The following is a 26583-nucleotide window of genomic DNA, read 5'->3' as shown; positions in this document are numbered from 1 at the left end:
ATATCTTTTGTGTTTCACAGATTCATGTAGTCATACAGGTTTGGAATGACATGAGTGTGATTTATTTATTTATGTATTTATTTTTAGGTGAACTGGCCCTTTAAATGCCTTGCTCAAGGGCACAATCTCATGAATCTTAAACAAATCTGCAATCTTTTGGGTAAACCTTAGGATCTTTAATACATGCTATATCGCCCCAGACAAAATCCAAACCAAGTTAGGCCCACCCTTGCTCAGCTTCAAGTTTCATCCCACCGACAATAAGGAATTACATTAGTGTCACTTCACCATCAAACTGAGACGCATTCATGCATAAAAGTCAAATTTGGAAGCCATCAACTGGATTGTGAGGCACTAGATGTATTTTTCATCTTCTACCAGCATCCCAGTATTCCCAGTACGCCTGCCATCGGAGCCAAGTTGGGCCCACACCTGCTGGGTTCATCTTGGCGGCTGTAGCTACGGGGCAGGTCAACACTCCTACAGCCGCTGCGAGCTTGCGTTCCAGGTTCACAGCGTGAGCATGTATTCGACGATGAGCGCGTGCACTGAATTTTTCATGCATTTCAGCACAGCTGCAGGAGCACTCTCCACATCATTGTGTCTGATTCAGTCGCCTTCATTTTAAGAAGAGCGCATATTCTCTCTCTCTAGCTCTCTCTCATCAGGTTAAGTGCTCCAGAGTTCTGACAGAGGTAATTATTTTCAGTTGTCCTATTCGCATTGTATAATGAATCTGAATTACTGCATGCAGGTACAGAGTGTCCCGCCACACACATTTGGCTGGGTGAACAAAAGAATGTTCTCCTCTTAGCATTGCCCTTGCTTATTCTTTTTTTTTTTTTGGAGTTCAGGAAAATAAACACAAGCAGGTGGCTTGACAGTCTACACCAGCACTTCCAAACATTGTTTGTCTCCCACACGGCTCAATTCACTGACAGCAAACCAGACATTCTTTCCTTTTCTTTTCATTTCATTTTAACTACTATTATATTGGTTACAGAATACAGTATTTCTGCCTGTGTACATTAGAAAAGTTCATTGGCGGCATCTTGAGCGGTTACTGTTTTAAAAACGGCCTCTGATGACTTCGGTATTGATTTGATGTCTGATGGATGGCTGGACACTCAGGAGTCATCAGTTAAAGCAAGAAGGAAAAAAAGTGGAAAGATGCAAAGAGCTGTATCAGAGGAAACTTAAAATATAAGACAACTTGAATTCCAGTACCGAACAATACAGTATTTATTTATTTTATTATATTTTTTTTCAGGAAATTCAAATAATAAATGGTGTTTTGACAGTCTTTGATGTGGCATGACAGATCTCTGTATAAACGCTTTGGAGAGCCGCTTCTGGGATGGTTCAGAAACGTGCTGGTATAAACCCAACACAAGCATTGACTCGAGGGGCCGCGATCAGCTCTGGTTCCCGTGTCTGAGCCGTGACGCACCGCAGACTTGTGCAGAGCAGAGCGCGAGTGAACACGATCATTCCTTCCTCTGTACTACTAGTTTTAATGCAAATAAACATGACTGAACATCTCATGCCTCATGTAATTGCTCAGTGTTTCAACCGCGGAAAGACATCAACAAAAAAAAGTCTAAAGAGGAGCATTTCGCGAACCATATATTTTACTAAACCTGTTAATGTATGTTTAAATTAATCTGTTATGAAACATGCTATGACAGCCAGTGTGTAATTGAATATATTTTAACAAATAGCCTAGAAATTGTATTATTTATAAGTTAATTTAAAAACTGCATTATGTGCAATTTACATGTTTGCATACATTTTTTAAATAAAAATAAATAGTAATTAAATTTAATTAAAATTTAATTAAAGTTTGGGTAAAGTTGTTAGGCCTAATTGTAACCTTATAATGTTTTAAGCATAAGCTAAGGTAGATTTTTATCACTAAGAAAATGTAAACTATAACTGAATGCATTTAAAGAAAGAGCAACTTGTTCAGTAAACCGCCATTTAAAAAAAAAAAAAAGTGTAGTTTTTCCCCCTGCTGTACCGAAATCATACCGAACCGTGACGTTAAAACTGAGGTACGTACCGAACCGTCATATTTGTGTACCGTTACACCCCTAGCATATATATATATATATATATATATATATATATATGAAGAGTTTATTTGCAAAAACAGATAACTCAGATAACGTTTTTTTAAATTTTCAAAAATCATGTTTTTATTGTGTTAATTAGCTGTTTTTAAAGTAATTTTTTAACATAGTCAAAATAGCCCAACTGCAGTTTGATTGAGATTAATTGGAATGCACAATGAAAAAACATGATTTCTGAGAATTGTTAAAAACGGAGATATCTGTTTTTGCAAATGAACTCTTCATATATATATATGAAACTCGCAAAACTCACATATGATATTTTCTGTCCTTAAAGCAAAAATAAAAATTTCCTCTAAAACTGGTTAAAATTATTAAATGTAAATTTACTGATTTAATCTACAAAGCCCAAGTACCCTCTGGAATCTGAAGTACCCCTGGTATAAACATACTCCTGCATTGGTAATCACTGCTCTATTTGTAGAAAGACAGACCCTGTGTACAAAAGAATAAAAAGGACACACAAAAAAAAGAGAGACTGAGAGTATGCGGGAATGTGAGGACAAGCGAAAACAGACCAGCAACCAAAGAAACGATATTTACATGAGAGCAAGAGAAGAGGCTGCAGGCGGAGCTGTATCTCCGGGCTCTCTGCACTGTCCTAAATGCTGTGTAAAGTAAAGGTCAGACTAATGGGTCCCCTGAGTGGAGCTGCCATTACGGTTGGAACATCTCCATCGTGGGCCCTACTCTAGCGCTCTTTGTGTCGGAGTGGCTGTCAGTGATCTAGCTGTGTGTAATCTTCCTCATCAGAAGCCTATTCATTCTCGCTCTCTGTCTGTCCCCACACCGTGCATAAGTGTGTGTGTGTGTGACTCTGAAGCATGCTGCTGCTGGCTTTAGAGACTGGTTAAAGATGACATCATTCTGTGAAACTCTATTTCACGAGTACCTCTTGTTTCAAAGTGCTAGTTATTCCACAAATATGGCTGTATTGATTTTGGACAAAGTGTTTATGATTGAGTAATTACACCAGTACAATATATATATAAGTACAGACATCAACTTTTGGCAACTTAATTGTGGTTTACTAACCAATCATCTGTCAGCCAGACTTCAGTAAAACAATATAGTACTCTAGATACAAGAAACATTGTCTGGCTTTGACGTAACGTTCTAGTGTATTTTTATCGTGACACGCTTAGCCTAGAACCATCAATAAACAAAATAAATGTTTTACAATTTACTTTTTGTGGCTATATTCAGGCATTTTAGACAGTGGAGCCAGTCGATTTCAGTACAGAGCAGATAAACTGAGTCAAGAAGTCAGTCTGCATTGATATAATGCAAGAAATCAATAAGGATGTTTTGAAAATTAGGGTTGACGGCTTGTTTTGATATTTCACCTCACCTCTTCGCTGTACTTGCTAATGTAGGAGTAAATCTCGTTGAGGGCACTGAGCATGTTAAACTCATTGGAGTGCAGTCGTGCCTGTTCCGCCAAATACGCATTCATGTCCTGATCGGAGATGGCTGGAAGCCTGCTGATGTCAGCATAGTACCTGTGGAGACCACCAGGGGGCGACAGTCAATACTTAAAATCAACGTTGTGTGAGAGCTTGTTTGTAATACTGAATTAACATTGTATGTAGGAAAAGAGAACTATGGGGTTTAGTTTACCTTTCTACCCAGTTCTTGTAGTTGGGGATATCTTTAGCATAAAGCAGCTTGTTAGAGGGCGAGTCTTTGCCCAATCTGTGTTCAGATGTGGAACACGAGTCCATGAAGGTTTGAGCCACCACAGACAGACACGCATCTGTGATGCTGCTCTTATGGATGTCAAAAACAAACTGGGGATTCTTGATCACATTCACCCAGAAACGCAGAGGAAGGCTGCGGGGGATAGACAGACACAAACACAGAAACAGAAAAGTTACATTGGTTTGAATTGCAGATACCGGGTAAAAATCATTTTTTTTGTTCTTGAGGTTGGGTATTGTGTAGAAGTGTGTTCTCTCACCAGTTGCTTTTCCAGGTGTGGCGGACATCAGTGTCATGGATGCTGTGCTTGTCCGCTTGTTCATCCAGGAAGTCAAACATGTATTTAATAGCTAGCGGCAGCGCGCTACCTCTGTGCACCGTACTGAATAGAGTCTCGAACAGGTCATCCACGAATTTCTGCAGTGTACCCTAATTAACAAAAGAAAGACCGACTGTTAAACATGCGTAACATTAGGAACAAATACAAAGGAACCAAACTATACACTTTTCTAGAATTTCATTTGTTTTGCACTTGATGTCCACCCATAATGTCAGTCAAGTTTTTTTTGTACAGTTGTAATTTAGTTCTCCATGATCATTTTCATTGTGAACATTAGAGAATGTCAGTCAAGTAGATCAGACTCTTCAAAATATCAATGACAAGTTTTCTAATCCTAAATCCTCAAAGTTACTTACATAATCAGAAAAATAAAAAAATAAAAAAATATATTTTATATTTTTACGTCAACAATGTAATCAATATTCTATTGATAAACCCAAGTATGAAATTTCATGTTAGTGTTTTTAAGCATTTTACATTTATTCCAAAACAATAACTCAAGGCAGTAACAATTGAAACAATATATTTTATTTGTGAACTTAACTTTTAACTATTTTTTAATTTTTGGATCATCAGTCATCAAAGCTCGGTAAATACTGTCACAGACAGAGATTTAAAATTTCACCAAGCTGATCACTAAAACTCCCACAGATCCTGTTTTCATGCCATTTTAAGTCTTATTTTGATGCAGCAAAGTGGTTATCTAAGTGTTTGAGTTGTTTACTTGCTTTTTTAAATTAATCTTCCCATTAAAGCTATTACACTGTTCATTCAGACTGATTTGCGAACACGCACAAACACAAGAAGTGGGATTGATGATGTGAACCAATCACAACCAGACATAACCAGTCATATCCAATCATATCACAATGGAGACATTGCCTCCTCTCACGTGGCTTTGCCCCATTCATTCTCAATTACCCCACACCAAACTCACCGCACGCTTTAGGGGAACTGTTAAAACTTTATAACTTTACCTCACTGTTGGACAATGTTTCTTTAGAAAAATTTGTGATTTATACACTTTTTAATTTTTTATATTTTGTAATACTGGCGTTGTTTTATTTTTGTACTACAAATTTCTATCTCATCCAATATTTTGAGGCCGCACCACCTCAGAGGAAACGCCCCTGCACCACACACATAATTTGTAGACTGATTTTGTTGAAAACTTTCAAATATAAATACATAAAAAAATGGCAAGTCAAAATTTGAAAATTAAATTTAGTTTAAAATTAACCTCTAAAAGCAGAGGTGTTACCTTAGTAGCTAGCAGGCGGGTGAGGTAGATCTCAGACACCATCTTGCTGCCACGGTCGCCCTCCTTTTGGTCTCCGTGCTCATGGTTCTTCACCAGGTGCCAGACTTTGACTCCGCTCTCCAGGTCCGGGGTGATCATAGGAGCACGGGAGCGCAGGCTGTCTGGACTGCCTGTGTACCGGAATGTCGAGTCTGTGGGAACAGAGAGAGAGACAAAGAAAGAGGATTATGATCTTCTTACACCTCCATTCTTCCACGTTGCCATTCTTTGGGATGAACAGAAAGAGCGTGGCCCTCTCACATTTCATTTACTCTGTCTAACCCTCTATATCTCTTTCCTCCTCTCTCTCTCTCTCTGTAGAGGATTCGTCTCTGTATTGTTCGAGACCGAGCGAGATGAGTCGACGCTCTCTGGCCTCTTCTTCAAAGGCTTCATAATTGGCTCGTCCTGATTCATTGTGCTGCAGACATGCTTTAAACGTCTGCATCACAGGACCTAATCAATGCATCTAAAGATTTCTAATGAGTTAAGCTCCCCGCTCATCCATCTCATCTCCTTTTCCCCTCCATCTTCGCGTGTTAAGTAATCAGGCTCTTGCTCACTTCTCCAATTAGATGTGTGGCTTTTTTCACAGTGGTTGAGTGCTCTCTTGGGAGGTCGGATTGGCTTCTCACAATGGTGCGATATATTCTTTCACGTCCTTTCAAAGTCTCTCTCTCTCCGTTTCTGTCCTCATCACCTGGCTTCAAAGGGCATGTAAAACGGCAAAGCGAGGCAAGTATCCCTGGCTATTTCAAGACAGAAGTGGAATTTTGAGCAGATCAGCATCACAAGGGAGAACCCCAAGAGAAATGGTGGTGTTAGCAGAGTGGGGTACAGGAAGAAGTGGATTGCAGTTTCAATCCAGCTTAATCTACTGCCAATTTACAGCCCTTTTGGCCGTTGCCACAGTATTGGCATTGAGGGATTACTGCTAGTGTATATGTGTGTTCAAATGTGAAGTACTTTTGTAGTGTTTTTCCTAAATTGTCGAATATAAAAAGTCAGGACAAATATGATTTGCGATTTTGCAGTTTGAATTGAATGTGATGAGAGAGAAAGATGCTAAAAAAATGTTTTCTTTTGTTTTTTTTTTTTTTCTTGCTGTCGCATGCAATAATAATCCAGCACATCCAGTTTAGTCTAATTCACAAACACATTATTCTTGTGATTTTGTTCTTTGGTCAAAAAGTATTGTATTCCAGTATAGTAAAGTATTTCAGTACATAAGAAAATAATGCTGGGGTAAATCATAAAAAGTCATAATTATAGCATAAAATGTTGAAATTAAGAGATATCAAGTCATACTTAGCAGATAAAGAGTCAAACATATGACAAGTACTAATTATGAGATAAAAAGTCAAAATTGTCATACTAAGTCACAATTATTAGATACATTGAAATTATGAGGTAAACTGTTGATTTTTGTTATCTCATAAAAAGTTCTCATATTATCTCAATTGTTTTAATCAATAACAGTATGGTATTTTAAAATACCATTAAAGAATCATAATCTAGCAAAACAGAATTCAGAACGGTTAGTGGACTGGATGCTTATACAATTATGTGTAAATACATTGTACATACTTATAAGTTCAATCAAATATTTAAATATAAAAATAAAATAAAAAAATAGTAGGGTGTTTTTTTGTTTAAATATGCAGTAAAAACCAATTATCACATAAGCGCTTGATCACATACCAACATAATCTGGAGTGTACATTTCAACGTGCGTTTTCAATGTTGCTTGCTTTAGCCAGTCAGAGGTGTGTGAGCAGTGTGTTATTTTGGGCTGGGGGTGCTGGCATGCTAAATTGAGCCGAGCTGCTAAGTGTTGAGCATTAAATTGATATGAATCAATCAGCGGGTGCCTGTGCACAGCTGTGCCCGCTGTGCCATGGCGTGATTGATGGGCACCAGGGCTCTGGCAGATGAGATAGCTCCTTTTTATGCACCACACACAAGAGCAGGTTGTAAAAACAGCCAAAAACAGTGCTGTGTTGTGCCATCTCATTCCTATTTGATGAGTTTCCTAAAATATACAACAAGCCTTTTGCAATAAAATAGATCAAAGTGCCAAGCGTGACCCTAAAAACTCTTAACTACCAAATTCAGGGGGAGGATACAAAACGATTGAGGTTTGTTGGTTAACGAGAGCACGGCTGAGAAATAAAGATAGCTTTATAGAGTATTTCTCAGGTTGCTTGTTGTGTCTTTGGCCGTTTGAAGTGTTCCCTGAACTTTAAATGTCATTATGTTTACAAATGATAAGAGACGATAATTACACTCTTTCATTATACCACATATACGTGAGACACATCCTCAAGCTTTGATTAACAGAATCGTGTAATATGCCGATGCGGGCCGCATTTCATGTGGATCTAGTGAATTGAAGCCAGGTGAGATGTTTCTGTGCGTCGTTTGGCAGGGTTGCTAGGTGACAACGCACAAGGGGCTCCATTTCATTGCTGGCCGTGGAATTTGGCTGCGTGTCATTCCGAGTTTTTTCGCCTGTGTGAAGTATCATCGGTGGTGCATAATTAGCAATCAGAGAGTGGCCTGCAGCTCAGTGTGATGGAAAATGAGAACGGGCCAGATGGGGAGCCCTGTGGCACTCCCTCAAAGCAACGCTATGGGGAAGGAGCTAATGTGTCCATTACGGGTGGCATATCCAAACTCAGCGGAGAAATCAGCATTACTGTGCTTCACACTAACTGCTAACACCTCTCTCTCTTCGTCTTACCCTTCCTGACATGGTCTCTCGCTTTTTCTCTCATTCTCTGGTGCCCAGAAGGCTCCCTTGGGCATCCTATGGGCAGCAAAGCAAAACTGCAGCACGTGGCTTGTGCACAAAGTCATCATTTAAAGCCAATCTTCAGCTGTGTATTTACCTCAAAGAACTTTGTACTGTAAAACAATGAACAAACTTCAAACTTCTAATTAGCTAAACAGATAATGCCACCAAATATACTCACCATATCTACTGATAGAAGTTCGAGAGATGCTAGTTGTGGGTGGAATGTTGTAGGAGGACGTCTGCTTGGGCACCAAAGCAACCACACAGCGGTCTGATACCTGTACAAGAAATACAAAGTTCAAGTCAAGCTTCTTTCCTTTCCCTGTAATCCTTATTTCACAGTTTTTGGTTTCACAGCCTCTTATTATCAAGAAACGTTCAAGATAGTGGAGCACAACTAATGCCGTTTTATTCTGCTTTTGAGGAGTTGTTATTATTTCGGAATTAAATATATTTTTGCAGAACAGATTCTCAGTACATATCTATTGCTTTTCAAAAACGGTGTGAAATTGTTCGGTTTCTCTCCAGTGCCGAAATAAAGCTACGTTAAAGTGCTTCAAAAAGATCTGTTCTAGTTATATATGTATAAGGGGTGTTCACGCTGTGTTCTCGGATCAAATGCGCATTAAAGCCTTTTCTCGGGTAAAAGCAGAGTTTCGCCTCTCATGTTTCGCACAGAAGAAGGATTGTGATTAGACAAGAAACCCATATTTACATATGACAGCACATAAGATCTCCTTCACTGGGACACACGTCACTCTACAGCACTCAAAGATGACTGATGGAGTAAAAGAGAGAGAGGGAGGCTCATTGAAATGTAATGGCGTCATTCACTGCCTGTTGTGCCTTGTACATTCAGGAAAGATGAGTACCGAGGTTAAATAGTACAAAATATAGCTGTAAGCTGCAATATGTATGCCCCAAGAAGAAGAGAAAGGAAAAAGGAAATTAAATACACATGTAACACCAAGGTTTGGACATCATGAATGCAATTTTGCGGTAACTCAAACTGACAAAACAGCGCTGAGCTTGCATATTTTTTATATCCCTGTTGCTAAGCAACTACTGATAACCCATCCCATAAATTAGATTATTAAATCAGAGGAGAAAAAAGTGTTGCACAATTTTGCTGCTTTTCACCATAGAGAAAATATGCTAAAAATAATAATAATTCTAAATAAAATATTGTTTTTAATAATAATAAATAAAAATAAATAAAAAGAGTAACCTGAACATAAGCGTTTAAAAAATAAGAAGAAACTGTTATATTAAAAAATTACCTGCACTATAAACTTTTTAATAATATGAATTAGCATAAATAAATAATCCACACTATAATCAACAACAGCTCCAGCTGGATTCATGTACACAGATTGAAAGAACGTATCTAACACATAGAATGGAGGGTAATGGTGAAAATACAAACACAAAGGCAGGTCAACAGGAAAAGTTTGGCAGGCGAGGGAATGTAGTGATTGAGTCATTTAGAGATGAGAAAGCAGAAAGGGATTAGGAAAGATGAGGTTATGGAGTCCAGGACTTTTATACATTGGGGTGAAACTCTCCATTTTTCTCTGTCTGCTCTGTGAGTGCTCGCGCTCCATCTGATCTTCTGTATTAATCTGAACTGTCAAGGGCTGCAGAGGAAATGAGTTCTACCCTCACAAAGACAACTGACTCAACCTTGATTCAGCACAAGAAAGCAACTTCCTGAAAGCAAACTGGCAAATCCTGGCCAATTCTCATACTATCTGGTTTGGAGGTGTTAGCTGTGTAACACAGAGAATATAATAAATGTGTTTCAGAGATTCAGTGAAATGATTCTAATATCCTGATTTGCCGCTCAAGAAATATTTCGTATTATTACTAAAAGATTTTATTCATTTAACAAAAGCTACTGAAAATAGGTCAGCATCCTCATTTATAAGCCAAAGGTCTCTCAGATACTAGTGAACTAGGTCAAGTGTCACAGTCTTGAGATCTCCCGCCAACATAAAACATCACATTTCAAGTCCATTTAATTTCAGAAAACCTCTCTTGTCCACCATAATGGAGACGATAAGCACCTCCTGAGCTCCTGTGAAGGCTGAGGGTAGTTAGGAGTCTTCACTCACCTCCCTACACTCTCACGGCTGATGATGGTGTTACTTTAGCCCCTGTAGGCCCCATAAACTCCAACCCTATTAGTGCAGGTTTCTCCTCCGCCGACCCTCACTGCAGAGCGGCCTAATAGCCTGACTGGAGAGACACTTTAAAGAGTCCAGAACTGTGGACGAATCACCTCAGAGAGGTGGCCGAGTGGGATGACACTCACAAACATCTTTTTTTTATAGCTCACTTTCTCCCTCCAAGGGTTGTGGAACTGGTATGGCTGGTAAGCATCAAATATTAGTCACTGGAGATTATTTTGGGTAATGGGGTTTGTAACTTATATTTTTGGCTCCACAACACCTACAGTAGCCACCCGTGCCGCCACATGTACAATCTACTCTTCTTCTCTCACAGCGGGCCTCTGTGGTGGAGGAGGCGGCCGTACAGAGCCTAAATGATGGAGGGGAGATGCATTCGCCCTTGAGGGATAATCCTCAGCCAGGCAGGCGGGCTGCCGGTGGGTGTGAGAGTGATAAGGGGTGAGCTTTCCTCATGATAACGTTTGCATCAAGCAGACAGCTGACCCCTTTTCCCCATGTATCTCTGATCCTCCTGCCTGTGCTCTATCTGATGGCGATCTGCAAGCTAACGCGCCTTTAACTCAGACGCCGCATCCAGGCGGTGGGGAAGGATGAGGCGATGTGTCCGCCATTCTGCCTCTTCTTTGAAATACGGCAGGCTCGGTCACGCTAGCACAAAGAGCATGAAACGCCTTTGCCACATGATAAACACAGCAAAATGATGGGCGTTTAATAGCTGAAATGGATGAAAGCATCATAATACAGATGGTTAATGTGTTGAGATGTAAAATGTAAGATGCCTAAAAGGGAAATCCAAGGGAATTTAACTCTTAACAGTTAAAATATATAACGTACGTCTGCAATGTATGTCTAGTATAAGTGATGAGTAGTTGACAAACAGGCTTGTTTGTCAGACTGTAAGTCCTTGAGCTTTGTCAGCACTCGAAAAGACAGCTTAACCCCTGGCAGTGATCTATGCCAAGCGTCTTACACAATGATATACAACAGAGGTGTTTATCTATTTTCTTTTGGAGCCAACAATGCTTACTTACACTTATGAGCATCAAGGGCTTGTGCTAAACGCACACACACACGACTGCTTCTGTAAAAGTGCACTGTGAAAGACTCGGTTATCTAGATTTTTTAAATGATCAATTAGAAATAAATTTAAATCCAAAACAAATTCATTCAGAAACAAAAAATGTGACTGTCTTTATGATTGAGTCCAAAGAGGAAACGTTAAATTGATTAAAAGTGACAGTAAAGACATTTATAATATTACGGAAGGTTTCTGTTTCGAATAAATGCTCTTCTTTTGAAATATTCATCAAAGAATCCTGAAAAACAAACATATTAAGCAGCACAACTTTTTATTAATAATAAATATTTCTTGATCGGTGTTACAAAAGATTTGTTTCAAATATATGCTTTGTATATCATCAAAAACAATCTTGAACAAAAAAATACTTAAGAGACTTAAGAGACAAACAAAAGAAAAAGTTTTTTCTATGTTTACAATTTAACTATGTAGTTGGTCTTAAGAAACCTTGGTAAAAACAACTAATATCAGTCAAAACAGGACTGCTGGTGTATCTAACCTTGTCTGTTTTGGTGGGGTTTAGTTAGACCAGCTAAACTCCATCTTAAACCAGTTAAGACAAGGTTAGGTTTAGGTAACTAGTGGAGTTTGGAAATACATCGTTTTGCATCCTAGTTAAAGCACCTTATAGAAAGTAATGTGCTATACAACTACTGCTGCAACATTCCCTGTGAGGAATAATAACGCACACATTAACAGGGGCCTGTTTATTTGAATTGTTAATGCCAGTGTCTCTCATGCTGCTCCAACTATTTAAATTGGAAATTTGAGGAGTACAGTGGCCCCTCAGGGACACGCTGCCAGTCCTCTGTAATGTCACTCAGCCTACGCAAGGTCAAGAGTCTCACTGATTTCAAGTAAGAGTGGAAGAGTAAGAAAGAAGAAAGAGAGCGAGCGAGTGGGAGAAGCAGCAGAGCCTAGAGAAAAATGTTAAAGCTTGCATTCAGACTTTTTTTTTTTACACTAGTGCTCTAATCAGCCCTGTGCAATCAAAATGAGCAATCAGCGAAGAACATGGTGACCACAGGTTTATGAAGCCACAGCACAAAATGTTAGAGACACAGCTGCTGATTATACTGTCTGCTCTCTTAAAATATGCCCTTACTCTATTGAGGAACTCGATGAACGGCGGAGATTAGCATACCCGTAGTATTTCAGGAGAGGTGAGGGTGCTTGCGTGGAGGGCTCAGGAGTCATGCATTTTAATGCAGTGTTCTGTACAGCTCTGCCTTCTGTTTTCTCTTTTCTTTCCCTAAACTCTCTATTTCACCACTCTCTGTGGAAGCAGCAAGAGTTAATATAATACTGCTCTCTAAGCAAGATACCTTGTGATTTACTTTGAATGTGTCACACACTTGACGTACAGTATGCAGAGGAAAACAACAACAGCCATCATAAAAGTTGCTAGGCCTTCAGTCAAAAGTACAAAGGCAGTGCTCTGATATACAGTATTAATGTTACATAAAATATAACGTGATGAGATTTTGCTAAAAAAAAAAAAAAAAAACTCATAAAACTACATTCTATTCTTTGGATTACAGTCATTCTCAATCAATGCTCTGATAGCCAGTAACCATGTTTTTTCTCCCTCTCAGTTGGACAATGTTTTTTTTTAATCTAGTTGTGGCATTAATACATTCCACGATTTATATATTGATGGCACGTTTGCTTCTTTTCAACAGCTTAAAGATAAATTTTCTCTTCCAAAGCAGCATTTTGTCAGATACTTACAAGTGCGTAGTTTTACTTGTTACATTTTCAAATTTTCCTCTCCTACCTAATGATACTCCTTTGAATAGTTTTTTTAAAATCCGATTTGTACATTAAAATGCCTAATCTCACAAATCTACTTTCAAATCCAAAGCCTATGTCCAGAGTCTATAGACTACATTAGGGTTCTTTGGCAAGATGATCTAGAAGAGGAAATATCAGGTGAACTATGGGAAAAGATCCTCAATAGAGTACACAGTTCATCTATATGTGCCAGACATTCACTTATTCAGTGTTAAGTTATGCATCGTGTCTATTTTACAAAAGCTAGATTGGCTAAGATTTATGAAGGTGCTTCTCCAGCTTGTGACAAACACCGTCAAATTCCAGCAAACCTGATCCATATGTTCTGGCTTTACACCTCATTGTATAACTATTGGGCAAACATTTTTGAAACTTTATCGCTTATTATAGGGGGAAGAATTGAACCGAATGCTCTCACTGCTTTGTTTGGAATTTGCCCTTCTGTACCATCCTTGTTAACTTTTAAACAGGATGCTATCGCCTTTGTCACTCTGTTGGCTAGGAGACTAATATTGCTGAACTGGAAATCTAAAATGCCCCCTTCACATTCTCATTGGTTATCAGATGTTCTTTATTTTATTAAGTTAGAAAATATACGATTTTCCCTCAAGAAGTGTTTGAATAAGTTTTGGAAGTTGTGGGGTCCCCTCTTTCAGTATATTAAAGAGAGGGTTTCTGAAGGATGTATTATACACATCTCATAAACAGCTTGGATAACTGATTAATATTTATTTATATATTCATATTTTATTATTATTATTTACTATTCTGAGTCTGACTGTGGTTTGTCTGTTCAAGGGTGTATTGGTACACATTGTGTTTATCATTGCTTTCTGTTTCTGTGTACACTCTTTATTGTGTTTAAAATAAACACAATAAGACATAAGGCAAGCCCAATATCAAATCTTCCTTTCATAGGTAAGTTTATTGAAAAGGTAGTTTTTAATCAGCTGAACAACTACTTAAACTCAAATGGATACCTGGACAATTTTCAATCTGGTTTCCGAGCGCATCACAGCACAGAGACAGCACTCATTAACATAATAAATGATATTCGCTTTAATTCTGATTCTGGCAAAATATCAGTGCTGGTACTACTAGATCTTAGTGCTGCGTTTGACACTGTCAATCATAACATACTTCTAGAGAGACTGGAAAACTGGGTCGGGCTTTCTGGGATGGTACTCGAATGGTTCAGGTCATACTTAGAAGGGAGAGGTTATTATGCGAGTATAGGAGAGCATAAGTCTAAGTGGACGTCCATGACATGCGGAGTCCCACAAGGCTCAATTCTTGCACCGCTCTTGTTTAGCCTGTATATGCTCCCATTAAGTCAAATAATGAGAAAGAACCAAATTGCCTATCTCCAAATGACTACAGCCCCATTGACTCCCTCTGCCAATGCATTGATGAAATTAACAGTTGGATGTGCCAGAACTTTCTTCAGTTAAACAAGGAGAAAACTGAAGTCATTGCATTTGGAAACAAAGATGAATTTCTCAAGGTGAATGCATACCTTGATTCTAGGGGTCAAACAACTAAAAATCAAGTCAAAAATCTTGGGGTGATTCTGGAGACAGACCTTAGTTTCAGTAGTCATATCAAAGCAGTAACTAAATCAGCATACTATCATCTCAAAAACATTGCAAGAATTAGATGTTTTGTGTCCAGTCAAGACTAGAACAACAAGAAACTTGTTCATGACTTTATCACAAGCAGAGTGGATTATTGTAATGGTCTCCTCACCGGCCTTCCAAAGAAGACCATTAGACAGCTGCAGCTCATCCAGAACACTGCTGCCAGGATTCTGACTAGAACCAGAATATCTGAGCATATCACACCAGTCCTCAGGTCCTTACACTGGCTTCCGGTTACATTTAGGATTGATTTTAAAGTACTTTTACTCGTTTATAAATCACTCAATGACCTAGGACCTAAATACATTGCAGATATGCTCACTGAATATAAACCTAACAAACCACTCAGATCATTAGGATCGAGTCAGTTAGAAATACCAAGGGTTCACACAAAACAAGGGGAGTCCGCTTTTAGCTATTATGCCGCCCACAGTTGGAACCAGCTTTCAGAAGAGATCAGATGTGCTAAAACATTAGCCACATTTAAATCCAGACTCAAAACTCATCTGTTTAGCTGTGCATTTGTTTAATGAGCACTGTGCGAACTATTTGCACTGTATTTTATGTATAATCATTTTCTATTCTTAACTGTTTTAAATTAATTTTAAATACATTTTTATATAATTTCCTTGTTTTTACTATTTTTTTAATTCCTTGTTTTTATTGTTGTGATAATTTTTTTTAATGACTATTTCACTTCCTTTTATGTAAAGCACTTTGAATTACCACTGTGTATGAAATGTGCTATATAAATAAACGTGCCTTGCCTAAAATTAATAAAAAAACATGTGGGAAAAAGACTACATTCCATGACACAAAAACAGTATTATTTTTTAAAACTATAGTGGATTTGGGTGTCTGCCATGACACTCATTGTGAGAAATACCGCAAACGGAGTGATATAAACGGTGAAACGGTTGGAGTTCTGTTATCACTATCATACTCTTATCAGCTAATCAGGTTTGAGAACCTGATATTTTCATTATATATATATATATATATATATATATATATATATATATATATATATATAGAAAATAATAAAATCATATAATAATAATAATAATTTATATATAGAAATAAAATTATATAATAAAAATATAATATAATTTAACAATTTGGAATATACACGATGTATGTTTATCTATTTTATATAATATATTATACATATATATTACTATATTATATAACAATATAATATATTTTCTATAAGAATAATAAGAAAGATGAAGCTACTACTAATAAAGGCAGTTTGTGAATGGGATGGCTAATATACAGTTATCACAGTTCCACAGTAGTAACAGCAACTAAGAATGGTATTTTGTGGCAAATGTTTACCATGATAAATTTTTGCAAAGGTAGTTCTCTATGACATGAAAATGATGTTTCCTTTTTTTTTTGTATGATCTCTTTGTATGATCTCATGTCTGTCTCTTCCTCAGATCACATATTATGACAGCACATATGATGAGCTCTTTCAAGAGCTGGACTCTCCTCTGGACACAAAAAGAGGCAAAATGTGCACATACTCTCTCTCTCTCTCTCTCTCTCTCTCTCTCTCTCAATAAGTGCTGTTATCAGAAAGCTGCTCTGACGTGAGCTGTCTCTGTGGTGTCTGAAGTAAAGACAAGGTAAAGGCTGTAATTAATCCACTGAAGGTAAAGGACAAATTCTCTCTCTCTCAGACACACACACACACAAGCACTTTTCCAGCAGCACATTTAAAATTTTCAGTGGCCAAGCTCAGTAATTGTCCTCTATTATATTGTCCTGTGTAGTGAGATCTGCTGTCTGTCTCCCTGGAGCCAAACACTCACAGCGAGACATTTTGGAGCACTGTGAGAGATAATTTTTTTTTTTAACCTAATTATTGTTTCATGTCTGAGGAGTTAAATGGATATACAGAGGCTTTCTTTTTGTAGCGTGTTGTCCTTGTTTTTTTTTTTTGTTTTTATGATTCCTGATGTTTTTAAGATGCTATAATTACAGTTTTATAGTATTATAATTTTTTCATTCCATTTTAAGCTTTAAGGATATTACTATATGTTCACTAGGAAAAATTCTGATTAAGAACATTTTTTTTTTTTTCAAATTTTTTGCACTGGGGAGAGAGCTTTGCATTGAAAATGTATGTCTACACAGTACATGGGATTCTTTTTTCTATCAATAGAGCAAAGAAAATCCATGATACGTCCCCTTTAATGTCTACCCGGTTAGACAGAAGAGGGCACCATGAGATTATGTATGAGCGTGTCTGTCCTCCTTTGTACCTGATAGTGCATGAGAGTGTTGAGCCTCTTCCAATCATTTTCAATCTTAGTGGTGATGTCTTCATCCTGCAGGACCACTCGAGCCATTCGTCCCTGACGCCACTCTGAAAAATCAAACATTTGCCATTAAAACAGACACAGTGAACCTCCCCCAGCTCAAAGCAGATTGATTTGATCCAAAGCTCTGAATGTGTCTTTTCACATGGGTTAGGAATGTGTGTGTGTATGCGCGGTAGGGTATAATTAAATGCTAAAGAGAGAGCTGATAGGATATAGACAGGCTCAGAGTGAGAGTGATCATTGATTTTCTCCTCTGTTGAATGGGGTTTATTAGTTTACGTGGTTGCCAAATGCACAGATGATGCCTGCAGAAACCTACCCCCAACACACGCACACAAGCAATGCCAGTTCTGCAGCTACAGAGACAGAACATCATCATGGAGGAGATTGCTCTGGCCAAGGTGCTGGAAGGATGATTTGCACCGCTGACAGGGGGCTTTTGTGTGGCGTGTGTGTGTGAGATGGGCGTTTGTGTGCCAAAAATGAAATGTGGAGTCAGTATGTCAGTGCCGTCTGTCAGCTTTTACCTGGGTCACACACTCACACACACACCTGCTTGTGTTTGTGCAAAAAGTGTACATTTCTATCACTGTTTATGCATTACAGACATTGTGGAATCAAATCAAAATAAGTTTACATTTCTTTCAAAAAATGTGAGGTCATTATATATTGAAATGTATCAATAAAAAAGCTTTTCTGTGACCCTTTCTGCAGGTTACATTGCCACGGCAATAGGTGGTGATATGACTTTTTTGTTATTAGTGTATCATTGAAAAAAACCACAATCAGAAATTAAACAAGTTACTCTTTTCTGAGCAAATAAATCATTCATCCAACTGATTATTTTAAAACACTGATTTATTAAGGAACTAAACGTGGTTGTTTTTATACTGGGAGTCACTAAATCATTCAATTCATTCAAAATCACTGTTCAATCATTTAGAAATTCAACCATTTTTCTTTATGAGTGAGTAATTGAATCATTCAATTTAACTGATTTGTTCAAAAGAACCAATGTAATCAAGAATATATCACATGACTATCTTTGTGAGTGAGTCAAAGAAATAATTCGCTCAAATGATATGTTCACGAAAAATGATTAATTCAGGAATGAAACAAACAAATATATGACTGAGTAACTGAATCATTCAGTCAACTGATTCCTTCAAAACATTGAACAAAAATCACAATATCACATTCGTGTGCACATGTTAAACTCACCCAGGTCCATGTCCACAGCTTTGGGTCTCTGTGAATACGGCATGTTCTTATACACGGCATCCAGAATCTTTTCTTTGACCTGCGTGATGGTGTCGCAGTTCAGAACCTTGACCGGGATCTCTGGGCTGTTCTCGTTCTCTGGGTTGACGCAGTTTAAGATCTGGAGGGAAAAAAAGAGAATAAGGATGATGAGATGTTGGGTTGTGGTCGGTGAAGCCGTAGGTGTGGAGCGTGGCTCTGGAAAAGGCCATTTCCTGGCCCGAGAAATCTAATTTCACACCCTCTGCAGGACCCCAATCTCAGCCTTAGCAGGGTATGAGAGACTAATGAGCACTACCCTCCCTCGGCCAGACTGTCTGCTTTCAAACACACACACACAATAACAGCACTGACATTCATGAGAGTTTATTAGATACTATATTTATTAGTGTATATGATGCTGACCAGTGTCTTGTAGTCAATCTGTTGCCGGATGAGTTTGTCCTCACTAAGGGAGTATCGGGCTTCTCCAGTGATGGCGTCTATTGGGCCTTTTTCCATCTGCTGTTTTATAGCACAGTACAGCATGAAGAGAGGCTCACCTGCACACTCCTGTAGACACAAACACCAACACACATTGTTATTATTACTTTATCACTTCTTATACGCTGACTGCTCTAATGCTGTTTGAAATATCACACTAGCATACTACTATTTCTGCAATATATATAGTATGTACACTACCATTCATTTTTTGAAAGAAATGAATAGTTCTATTCAGTAAGGATGCATTGAATTGAATTTGTAAAGACATTTGCAGTGTAACAGTGTTCTATTTCAAATTTTACATTAAATATGAACATAATGAAGTCATGTGGCTAATTTATCAAGATCATGTGGCAACAATGTACAGACTACCATTTTAAATGTTTATTATTGCATAATGTGTATAGTTATTATGCAGTATGTATTATATACTGCACATTCATGTTTACTTTGACAAATTTTGACCAACATAAAAAGACCAAAAGCTTTTTCAAAAACTTACTGGTCAGCTTTATGCAATTTCCAATTGCTTTTCTGGGAAACTAATTTGTTTTAAACATTCCCAGATTACTAACATAAGTTTCATCCAAACTACTCACTGACTGGATTCGCCCCATTCATGGCAAGATATGATTTTATATATTTTAGTTCGAGACACTTAGCAGCAGTGTTGGGCAGTAACTAGTTACTAGTAATTAGTTACTGTAATAATATTACTTTTTGCAGTAACTAGTAGTGTAACTAATTACTAATAATATTTCAGTAATAATATTACAGTTACTTTCCATAAAACAGCTTAGTTACTTAGTTACTTTTGATGCCTCAACCCCGCTGATTTAAAATCCAACAATCAAATAATTCCTGGATTTATTTTCATAATTTTCACGACTCGCACATGCATGTGATGTCCCCAGTGCAGCAGGCAAGCTTGGAATATGGAAAAGCAGATAGAAATACTGCATTATCGGCATGTGGTACATTATATTAATATAATATAATTTAAAATATTTTTTGAAAATTAAACAGTTTCTTACAAACTCATGTGATTTGATAAAATACATAACGAAATTTAATCGCATATGGGTAACAGAAAAATTACTTCAAGCTACACATGACAATTAATGAGATTAATACAACACTTGTACTTGAATGCCACTATCAATCACTATTGAGTGTTTGTAATAACTTCTGACTGTGATCCAATGTGGATTTTGGTCAAATGATGAGGCAGAAATATGTTGTTAGTAATATTGTAGAAGAATTTTATCTGGAAGATACACAGTTACAACTTCTGTGGGGCGTGAAGAAAAAGTAATGTAACTAGTAGTGTAACTAATTACTGTTGCCAGAAAGTAATAAGTAAAGTAACAATATTACCTTTGAAAGGAGTAACTAGTAGTGAGTAATATATTACATTCTTTGAGTAACTAACCCAACACTGCTTAGCAGTAGCAAGTAAACATAATATCCTTGAGCACAACTGAATGCTAAAACTCTAAAGTCCGACCATAAAGTCTAAACACATTAATGTCTTTGAAATTTCTCCTACGACTGTTTGCAGAGACTCCAATTATTTGAATGAGCTCCTACAAACATACAAACTGTAGTTGATCGTGACGTGACTGGCGCTTCCTGTCTAATTGGGCGGCTCAGAGTCAGAATAAGCTGCAGAGTGAACCAGACTTCATGCTGAGCGTCAAAAGTCTGTCTAGATGAGACTAGTACTATTACAGGAAGCCAAAGAAGCAAGTTACCTTCAAGAACTTATGAAGCAGGAAAGCAAACCAGTTGGTTAGCATCTTCTCAGCAACAGACTCTGTCCTGAAACACACAAATACACAACCATCAGCAAGTGACGTCACTTATCGTCAAGAATACCTGCGTTATTTCCTTTTTTTTTTTTTGTATAAAAATGGCTGGATTTTGATGGAGGGGAAAACAGAAAGTGTGAAAAGCATTAGTTGCCTTCCCTGTCAGTCACTCCAGACTCTCTTTGTCCATATTTTAATTTTTTTTTCTTTTGACCACCCCTATCTCTTTCTTTCTTTTTTTGCTTTGAGGTATGAGACAGATACACAGACACAAACCCACAAATGACAAACCCACGACTCAAACAGGGATCTCTAGAGTTGTGGTCAATAATTTGCGAAGAGAGAAGAAGAAAGCGCCGAGGGTTTGTTGAAGGTAGAAAACCGAAGAGAGAGAGGGAAAGATAAGGCAGACAGAGGAAGAGAGAACAAACAGCACCCCGACGGGAGTGGTTAACGAGCATGAAAAATACATGAAAGGGTTATTCCCTCGTTCTGACGGCTGAGCGCGCCTGTGGAATACCAATACCTCTCTTTCTCTGCAAAACATTTCTCCTTTCACCCCTGGAAAATACTTTTTCCCCCCCTTGCTCTGTTTGTGGCAGTGAGTATTATGTTCACTTATGGACATTACAAATACACATAAGCATCACAGGACGATGTAATATCAGCTGCGTAATTGTCACGGCGATGTTTGCGACGTTATGTGCTCGCACACACTCTGCTCGGCCGCCGTGGGGACGGTGAGGTAGCACACCGGCAATTTACTCAACAGCGGTGAGAGAAAATGACTCTCTTAATGCATGTGGAAATAACTATGATTACACCGCTGAGACAGCCTGCAAACACCGAGTGTGGAGAGAGTGTGTGTGTGTTTGAGCGTGTCCACATGTGCGTATTGTGTTTGAAGGGGTCATGCTTCAGGGTCACACGTGAGAGTGAGCGCTGATTGGCGAGACAAGATGAGGTGCGTTTATAGAGGTCAGGTCTGGATGGTGATAAACCTTAATCGACGAATATTCATATGACCAAGGTGAGATGACAGACAGTTTTTGAAAGAAATCTCTCATGCTCACCAAGCTGCATTTATTTATTCTATATAAAGTTATAGTGGAAAAATATTACAATTTAAAATAACTAGTTTCTATTCTAATTAGTGCCGTCAAACGATTAATCGTGATTAATCAAATCCAAAATAAATGTTTTTGTTTGCATATTATATGTGTGTGTACTGTGTATATTTATTATTTATTAAATAATATATACATGCATGTTATTATTATATTTTTATATATGTATTTTTTTTTAATATAATATAAATGATATGAATATAAATATAAATACATGTAAATATTTTCAAAATATATGCTGTATGTGTGTGTCTTCATATATACAAAATAAATATACACAGTAGACACACATATATTGTGTAAACTTTTATTTTGGATGCGATTAATCACGATTAATCGTTTGACAGTACTAATTCTAATATATTTTAAATGTCATTTATTCCTGTGACGGCAAAGCTGATTTTTCAGCAGCCATTACTCCAGTCTTCAGCGTCACATGATCCTTCAGAAATCATTCAGTATCATCCATGAGATGTCATTGCATTTTTGAAGAAATAACTGGGATATATTACATTATTGATTTGTCTTATGGAAGTGGGAACTGACATATATCTGCTGAAAAACTAACTAAATCTAGTTTAAAGCCATGTTCTTATATCAAAAATAGATTTATTGCACAAGACACATTGTCTTAAAAAGCTAAAGTCACAAAACCATAAAAAACAAAGTTATGCTGCACATGACAGTAATATATCTAAAATGTACATAAGCTAATCAACAACTTAAAAACAGTGCAGATAAAATTCAAGAACGCATACTGCCCCCTATATAGTTGCCTAGAACAGGTTAGTCCAAGCTGATTTAAGTACTGGTTGGTGAAGGCATGGCCTTTATAATTATGATACCCATTTTGGCATATTTCATTGGCAGAACACACAGATTTGGAGATAGATAGAAGCTACTCTAGAAAACAGTCATGAAGGCCACTGAGTGGATGGACTGCTTTAAAAAACCAAGTTATTAGCGCACTGAGGGGTTTCAGGTTTGTATATTCAGGAGTTAAGAGTCCATTAACATAAAGATGATGTGATTTGCATTATACTGCATTTGTTTTTTTGAGGTATTCACCCATCTGGGTTAATGCATTAGCGGATGATAAATGCTAATTTTACTGAAAGAACAAACATGGCTGTCGAATAACGAGGCCGTTAAATATATTCTCGGCCGTTATGCTTATTTAATAATGGTGCATTTTAGTGAATAAATCAATGGCAGTCTCACACAGAGATGAAATGAGAGAGGCGAGAGGAGGGCAAATAGAAGGAGTGATGCAAGATGGAGTGAAATGAAGGAAAGTCATCATGTTTGTGACGAGAACGTCAGTCATTCTGTGGTTCTTCTAAAGGACAGTGTGTGTTTGTGTGTTTTATTCAGCAGCATGTGTGGTAGGCTATACGAAACATTGTCATGTTTATATATTCTCTTTTAAGCCTGTCAACTTTCCTTTGTATCCTACCTGTTTTCTTCTGGGCCTGTGAGCTGAGGGACTTTGGATGCAGGAGCGAGAGGAACCTGTGTGTATTTGTGCACTGATGCGTGCATTCGTATGTGACACTCAGTGAGTGTGTGTGTGAATCTTAGTGAGTTATGAGCTCTGACGCACACATACACTACAATGACAGAGCGTTTGATGCTGGTTGCATCAGGTCTTGCAAGAGTGTTTCCTGTCTCTTTCCTGTCTCAGTCAATTAGCAATCAATGATGGAAGATGATGGACAAAAAAACCCTACAAACAGGGGCTGAATGACAAGTTACTAAACTAAATTTACTTCCTTTTAAAATGCAGTATCCTTGTGAAACTAGTTTATTAGAAGCATCCGGTTCAGTGCTTCTCATAAACTAGTTTCACAAACGGCTGGAAATTGAGTTCTAACAAATAAAATGAAGTGAAATTGGTCGGGAATTTTCAAATGCACTCGGGAATTGGGCACTCTCCTGGCGCACCGACACATTTCATATTGCAGAAGCTCAGAGTCAATATCTGGCTTCAAACTATAATTCAGACCCACAGAAGTCAATCTCCAAAATCTCTTTATTGCTGATTTGATGCTTTAAAAAACTCTTCCGCCACTGAATCACTATTTTCTTTCATCAGGAAGCTCAAACACATTGCCTGTTTATCCCCCGGTGAGAGAATGTATGAACAGAAAGTTAATAGTAGCTAGGCTATTTGAGCACCTAAATGAGTTTTTGCATCCTCTAAAACTTCATCACACCAGGCTTTTGTGTAATTCTGCCTCCATCTGCTCAGAAAGAGTATGATTTTCCTTCCTCCTTTAGCATTTTTCTGTCTTTTTGCTTGCTCTCTTTTTTAACAGTTTCATTAATGAACATGAGGGTTTTATTAGCTATTAGCGTACTTATGAGTTGTGTATGTGTGTGTGTCTTAAGGCGGGTAAAGGAATGCTTCACTGAAGGGGCGACACATAACACAATGTGTCTCACTAATAGTCCATTCCGAGGCTCTGTGTGCCTGCAAATCTCATTAGGTGAAAACATGTACACACACACAAACAGCAGCAAGAGAGAGCCTGAGGCCATGGAGCCATTCCATTTTTAGCCACAGTCCTCCACAGATATTAACATGAAGGAGTGAAAGACAAATAAGAAAATTCAAAAGTCCCATGAAGAAATAATTTGCTGTTGTGGCCTAGTGGCTAGCGCTGACGAATTGAGTCGTGGTGCTCATGTGGATGACAAAAAAGCTTGAGAAAAAGCCCAAAAATATACTATAATAACCCAGAACAAATATTACCTGGCCAAGAAAATAACTTCAGACAAAAAAAAAAAAATGAGGTAGAACGGCGGAATCAGACGCACCAAACCAAACCAAACCACAACAAAACACAAACAGAAACCATGCATTATACATGCAGAGCTGTGGCTGAGTTGCAGGCGATGCAGGTTCGAATGCACCCAGCCACCAAATCCCCCATCCCTTTTCTTTCTCCCTTGTATGTTTCCTGTCTTTTCTCAAATGTTTCTGTCAATAAAGAATGGCAAAAAGCCACCGAAACCTTTTTACGCACTGCGCGACTGCGATTTGATTCATTGTGGCTTTCCCACTGAAGTGATGAATCGGTCTTCACTGCAAAAATAACATTCCCCTGCTGATGGACATGGAACCAGAAGCCCAGAACAAGTCTGAGTCTTGTCTCTCCATATATTCCATAATCAAATAAAGATTAAAAAAATAATAGACAAGCAAATATTAACGCCAACTAAGCTTTAGGCTATTTGAAATTAAACGTACAGTCACTCTGATGACCACAGAGACCAGACAGACCCTTGTTATTTTTCACAGTCGGTTATCATTAAATGCAAGTGGGTCACTTTATGAAAATAAATTAGTCTCTCTGTTGATATTGTCTGATTCTTAAAAGATGTCTCATTTGCAAGCAACTGCCCTACGGGCATCTTTGACATTCATTATTTTTCTTAACACACATGAACATCCTTTGTTCCTACTTCAAGAATATGTAGAAGGATCGCACACTATCAAAGTAGCTCACTTGGTTATGACTGTCAGCTCAAAGAGTGACGATGAATTTAAGCTGCAATACTTGTGGATCAACACATGTTATTAAAACCACAAAAGGGAGTTGGAGATGTGGCCAAGTAGCTTGTGCTGTATATTGAGCCTTGGTTCTCATGTGGGTAGCATGGTATTTGAAAAAATAAAAATAAAAAAATCTTAAAAATTACATAAAACATGATGTTGTTGATGTTTTGATGCAACAGAAGATACTGGTAAATATTTCAGAGGTGTGTTTTTCAGCCATGTTTTAAATTAATGCTGTCATCAATACAAAAAAAACCCCACAATGACACATTAAGAGGACAGTGAAATTATGGGTAAGGGTCAAAGGTAACCAGTCGTGGTGTTTTGGATGTAACATCTCACCCTGAATGCCTAAATATGGCTTTTAAGAATCAATTTGTGCCATAATTCTTCACTAATTCATCTGTACAACAGGAACTAAGACCTGCTTGATCCAGAAACACCAATGAATGCATTGCTCACTGATGTGGGACAAGCTCCAGATGTATTCCATTATCCGAGAAATGTTAAGATGAGGAGCAGATACAGAAAGAGGTCACAAGAAGGGCAGGGTTTGTTCACACGGATCAATTGAAATCAAAATGCTTGAGACCGAGAGAAAATGAGAGCGAGAGAGACAGAGTAATGCCTTTTATTAAAGGAACAGAGAAGAAAATTAGTGAGATGGAGCCCAATCGATGTGGAGGGAGTGGAGGCCAGCAGTAGTTGCAGAAACGACGGTGTTCGTTTAACCGTAACACCAAAAGGAAACCATGAGGCCGAATGCGATAGTGAAAAAGGAAGGAAACGATAAATGAAAACACAACAGATTTGTTGGGTTTCTAACACAGGCTTCTTGTTCTCCAGATGCTTCCTGGAAAAGTGAAGACACGGATCTGCGAACAAGACCAAAAGGAGCATGTCGAATCGATAATCTCCTAAATTCCCATAGAAAAAAAAAAAAGGAAAAAGTGTCATCTAAAACCACGGGCCCCTGATCCCCACGGCCCAGCCTGCCAGCGCGGGGGGATTAGTGTTTTGTGTTCCTAATGACAGC

General features: G+C 37.9%; 1 protein-coding gene and 1 long non-coding RNA gene across 5 annotated transcripts in view; one reads left to right on the top strand and one right to left on the bottom strand.

Annotated features, from left to right (window-relative positions):
• LOC131531623 (uncharacterized) overlaps positions 1–18479 on the top strand; it is a 34045-nt gene extending 15566 nt beyond the window's left edge. The window contains exons 7-8 of one of the 3 annotated variants that reach the window (XR_009268741.1): positions 16414–16629; positions 17314–18479. This is a non-coding gene — a long non-coding RNA (uncharacterized LOC131531623). Of the gene's footprint in view, positions 1–1270; positions 2036–16413; positions 17180–17313 lie in introns of those variants that run through there. The other 2 variants (XR_009268740.1, XR_009268742.1) reach the window with 2 other exon arrangements.
• plxna2 (plexin A2) overlaps positions 1–26583 on the bottom strand; it is a 209177-nt gene that overhangs the window by 6043 nt on the left and 176551 nt on the right. For both annotated transcript variants that reach the window (XM_058762507.1, XM_058762508.1), the window contains 9 exons: positions 20802–20868; positions 18967–19113; positions 18523–18682; positions 17242–17345; positions 8449–8548; positions 5435–5625; positions 4093–4262; positions 3753–3965; positions 3484–3634 (listed from right to left, as the gene is read on the bottom strand). In XM_058762507.1, coding sequence (XP_058618490.1) covers positions 3484–3634; positions 3753–3965; positions 4093–4262; positions 5435–5625; positions 8449–8548; positions 17242–17345; positions 18523–18682; positions 18967–19113; positions 20802–20868 — 1303 coding nt within the window. The remainder of the gene's footprint in view (positions 1–3483; positions 3635–3752; positions 3966–4092; positions 4263–5434; positions 5626–8448; positions 8549–17241; positions 17346–18522; positions 18683–18966; positions 19114–20801; positions 20869–26583) is intronic.

This window comes from Onychostoma macrolepis, chromosome 23, assembly GCF_012432095.1.
Source record: "Onychostoma macrolepis isolate SWU-2019 chromosome 23, ASM1243209v1, whole genome shotgun sequence".
In the NCBI taxonomy this organism is placed as follows: Eukaryota; Metazoa; Chordata; class Actinopteri; order Cypriniformes; family Cyprinidae; genus Onychostoma; species Onychostoma macrolepis.
Note: the sequence above shows the minus strand (reverse complement) of the source record. Positions and strands in the feature narration are given on the sequence as shown.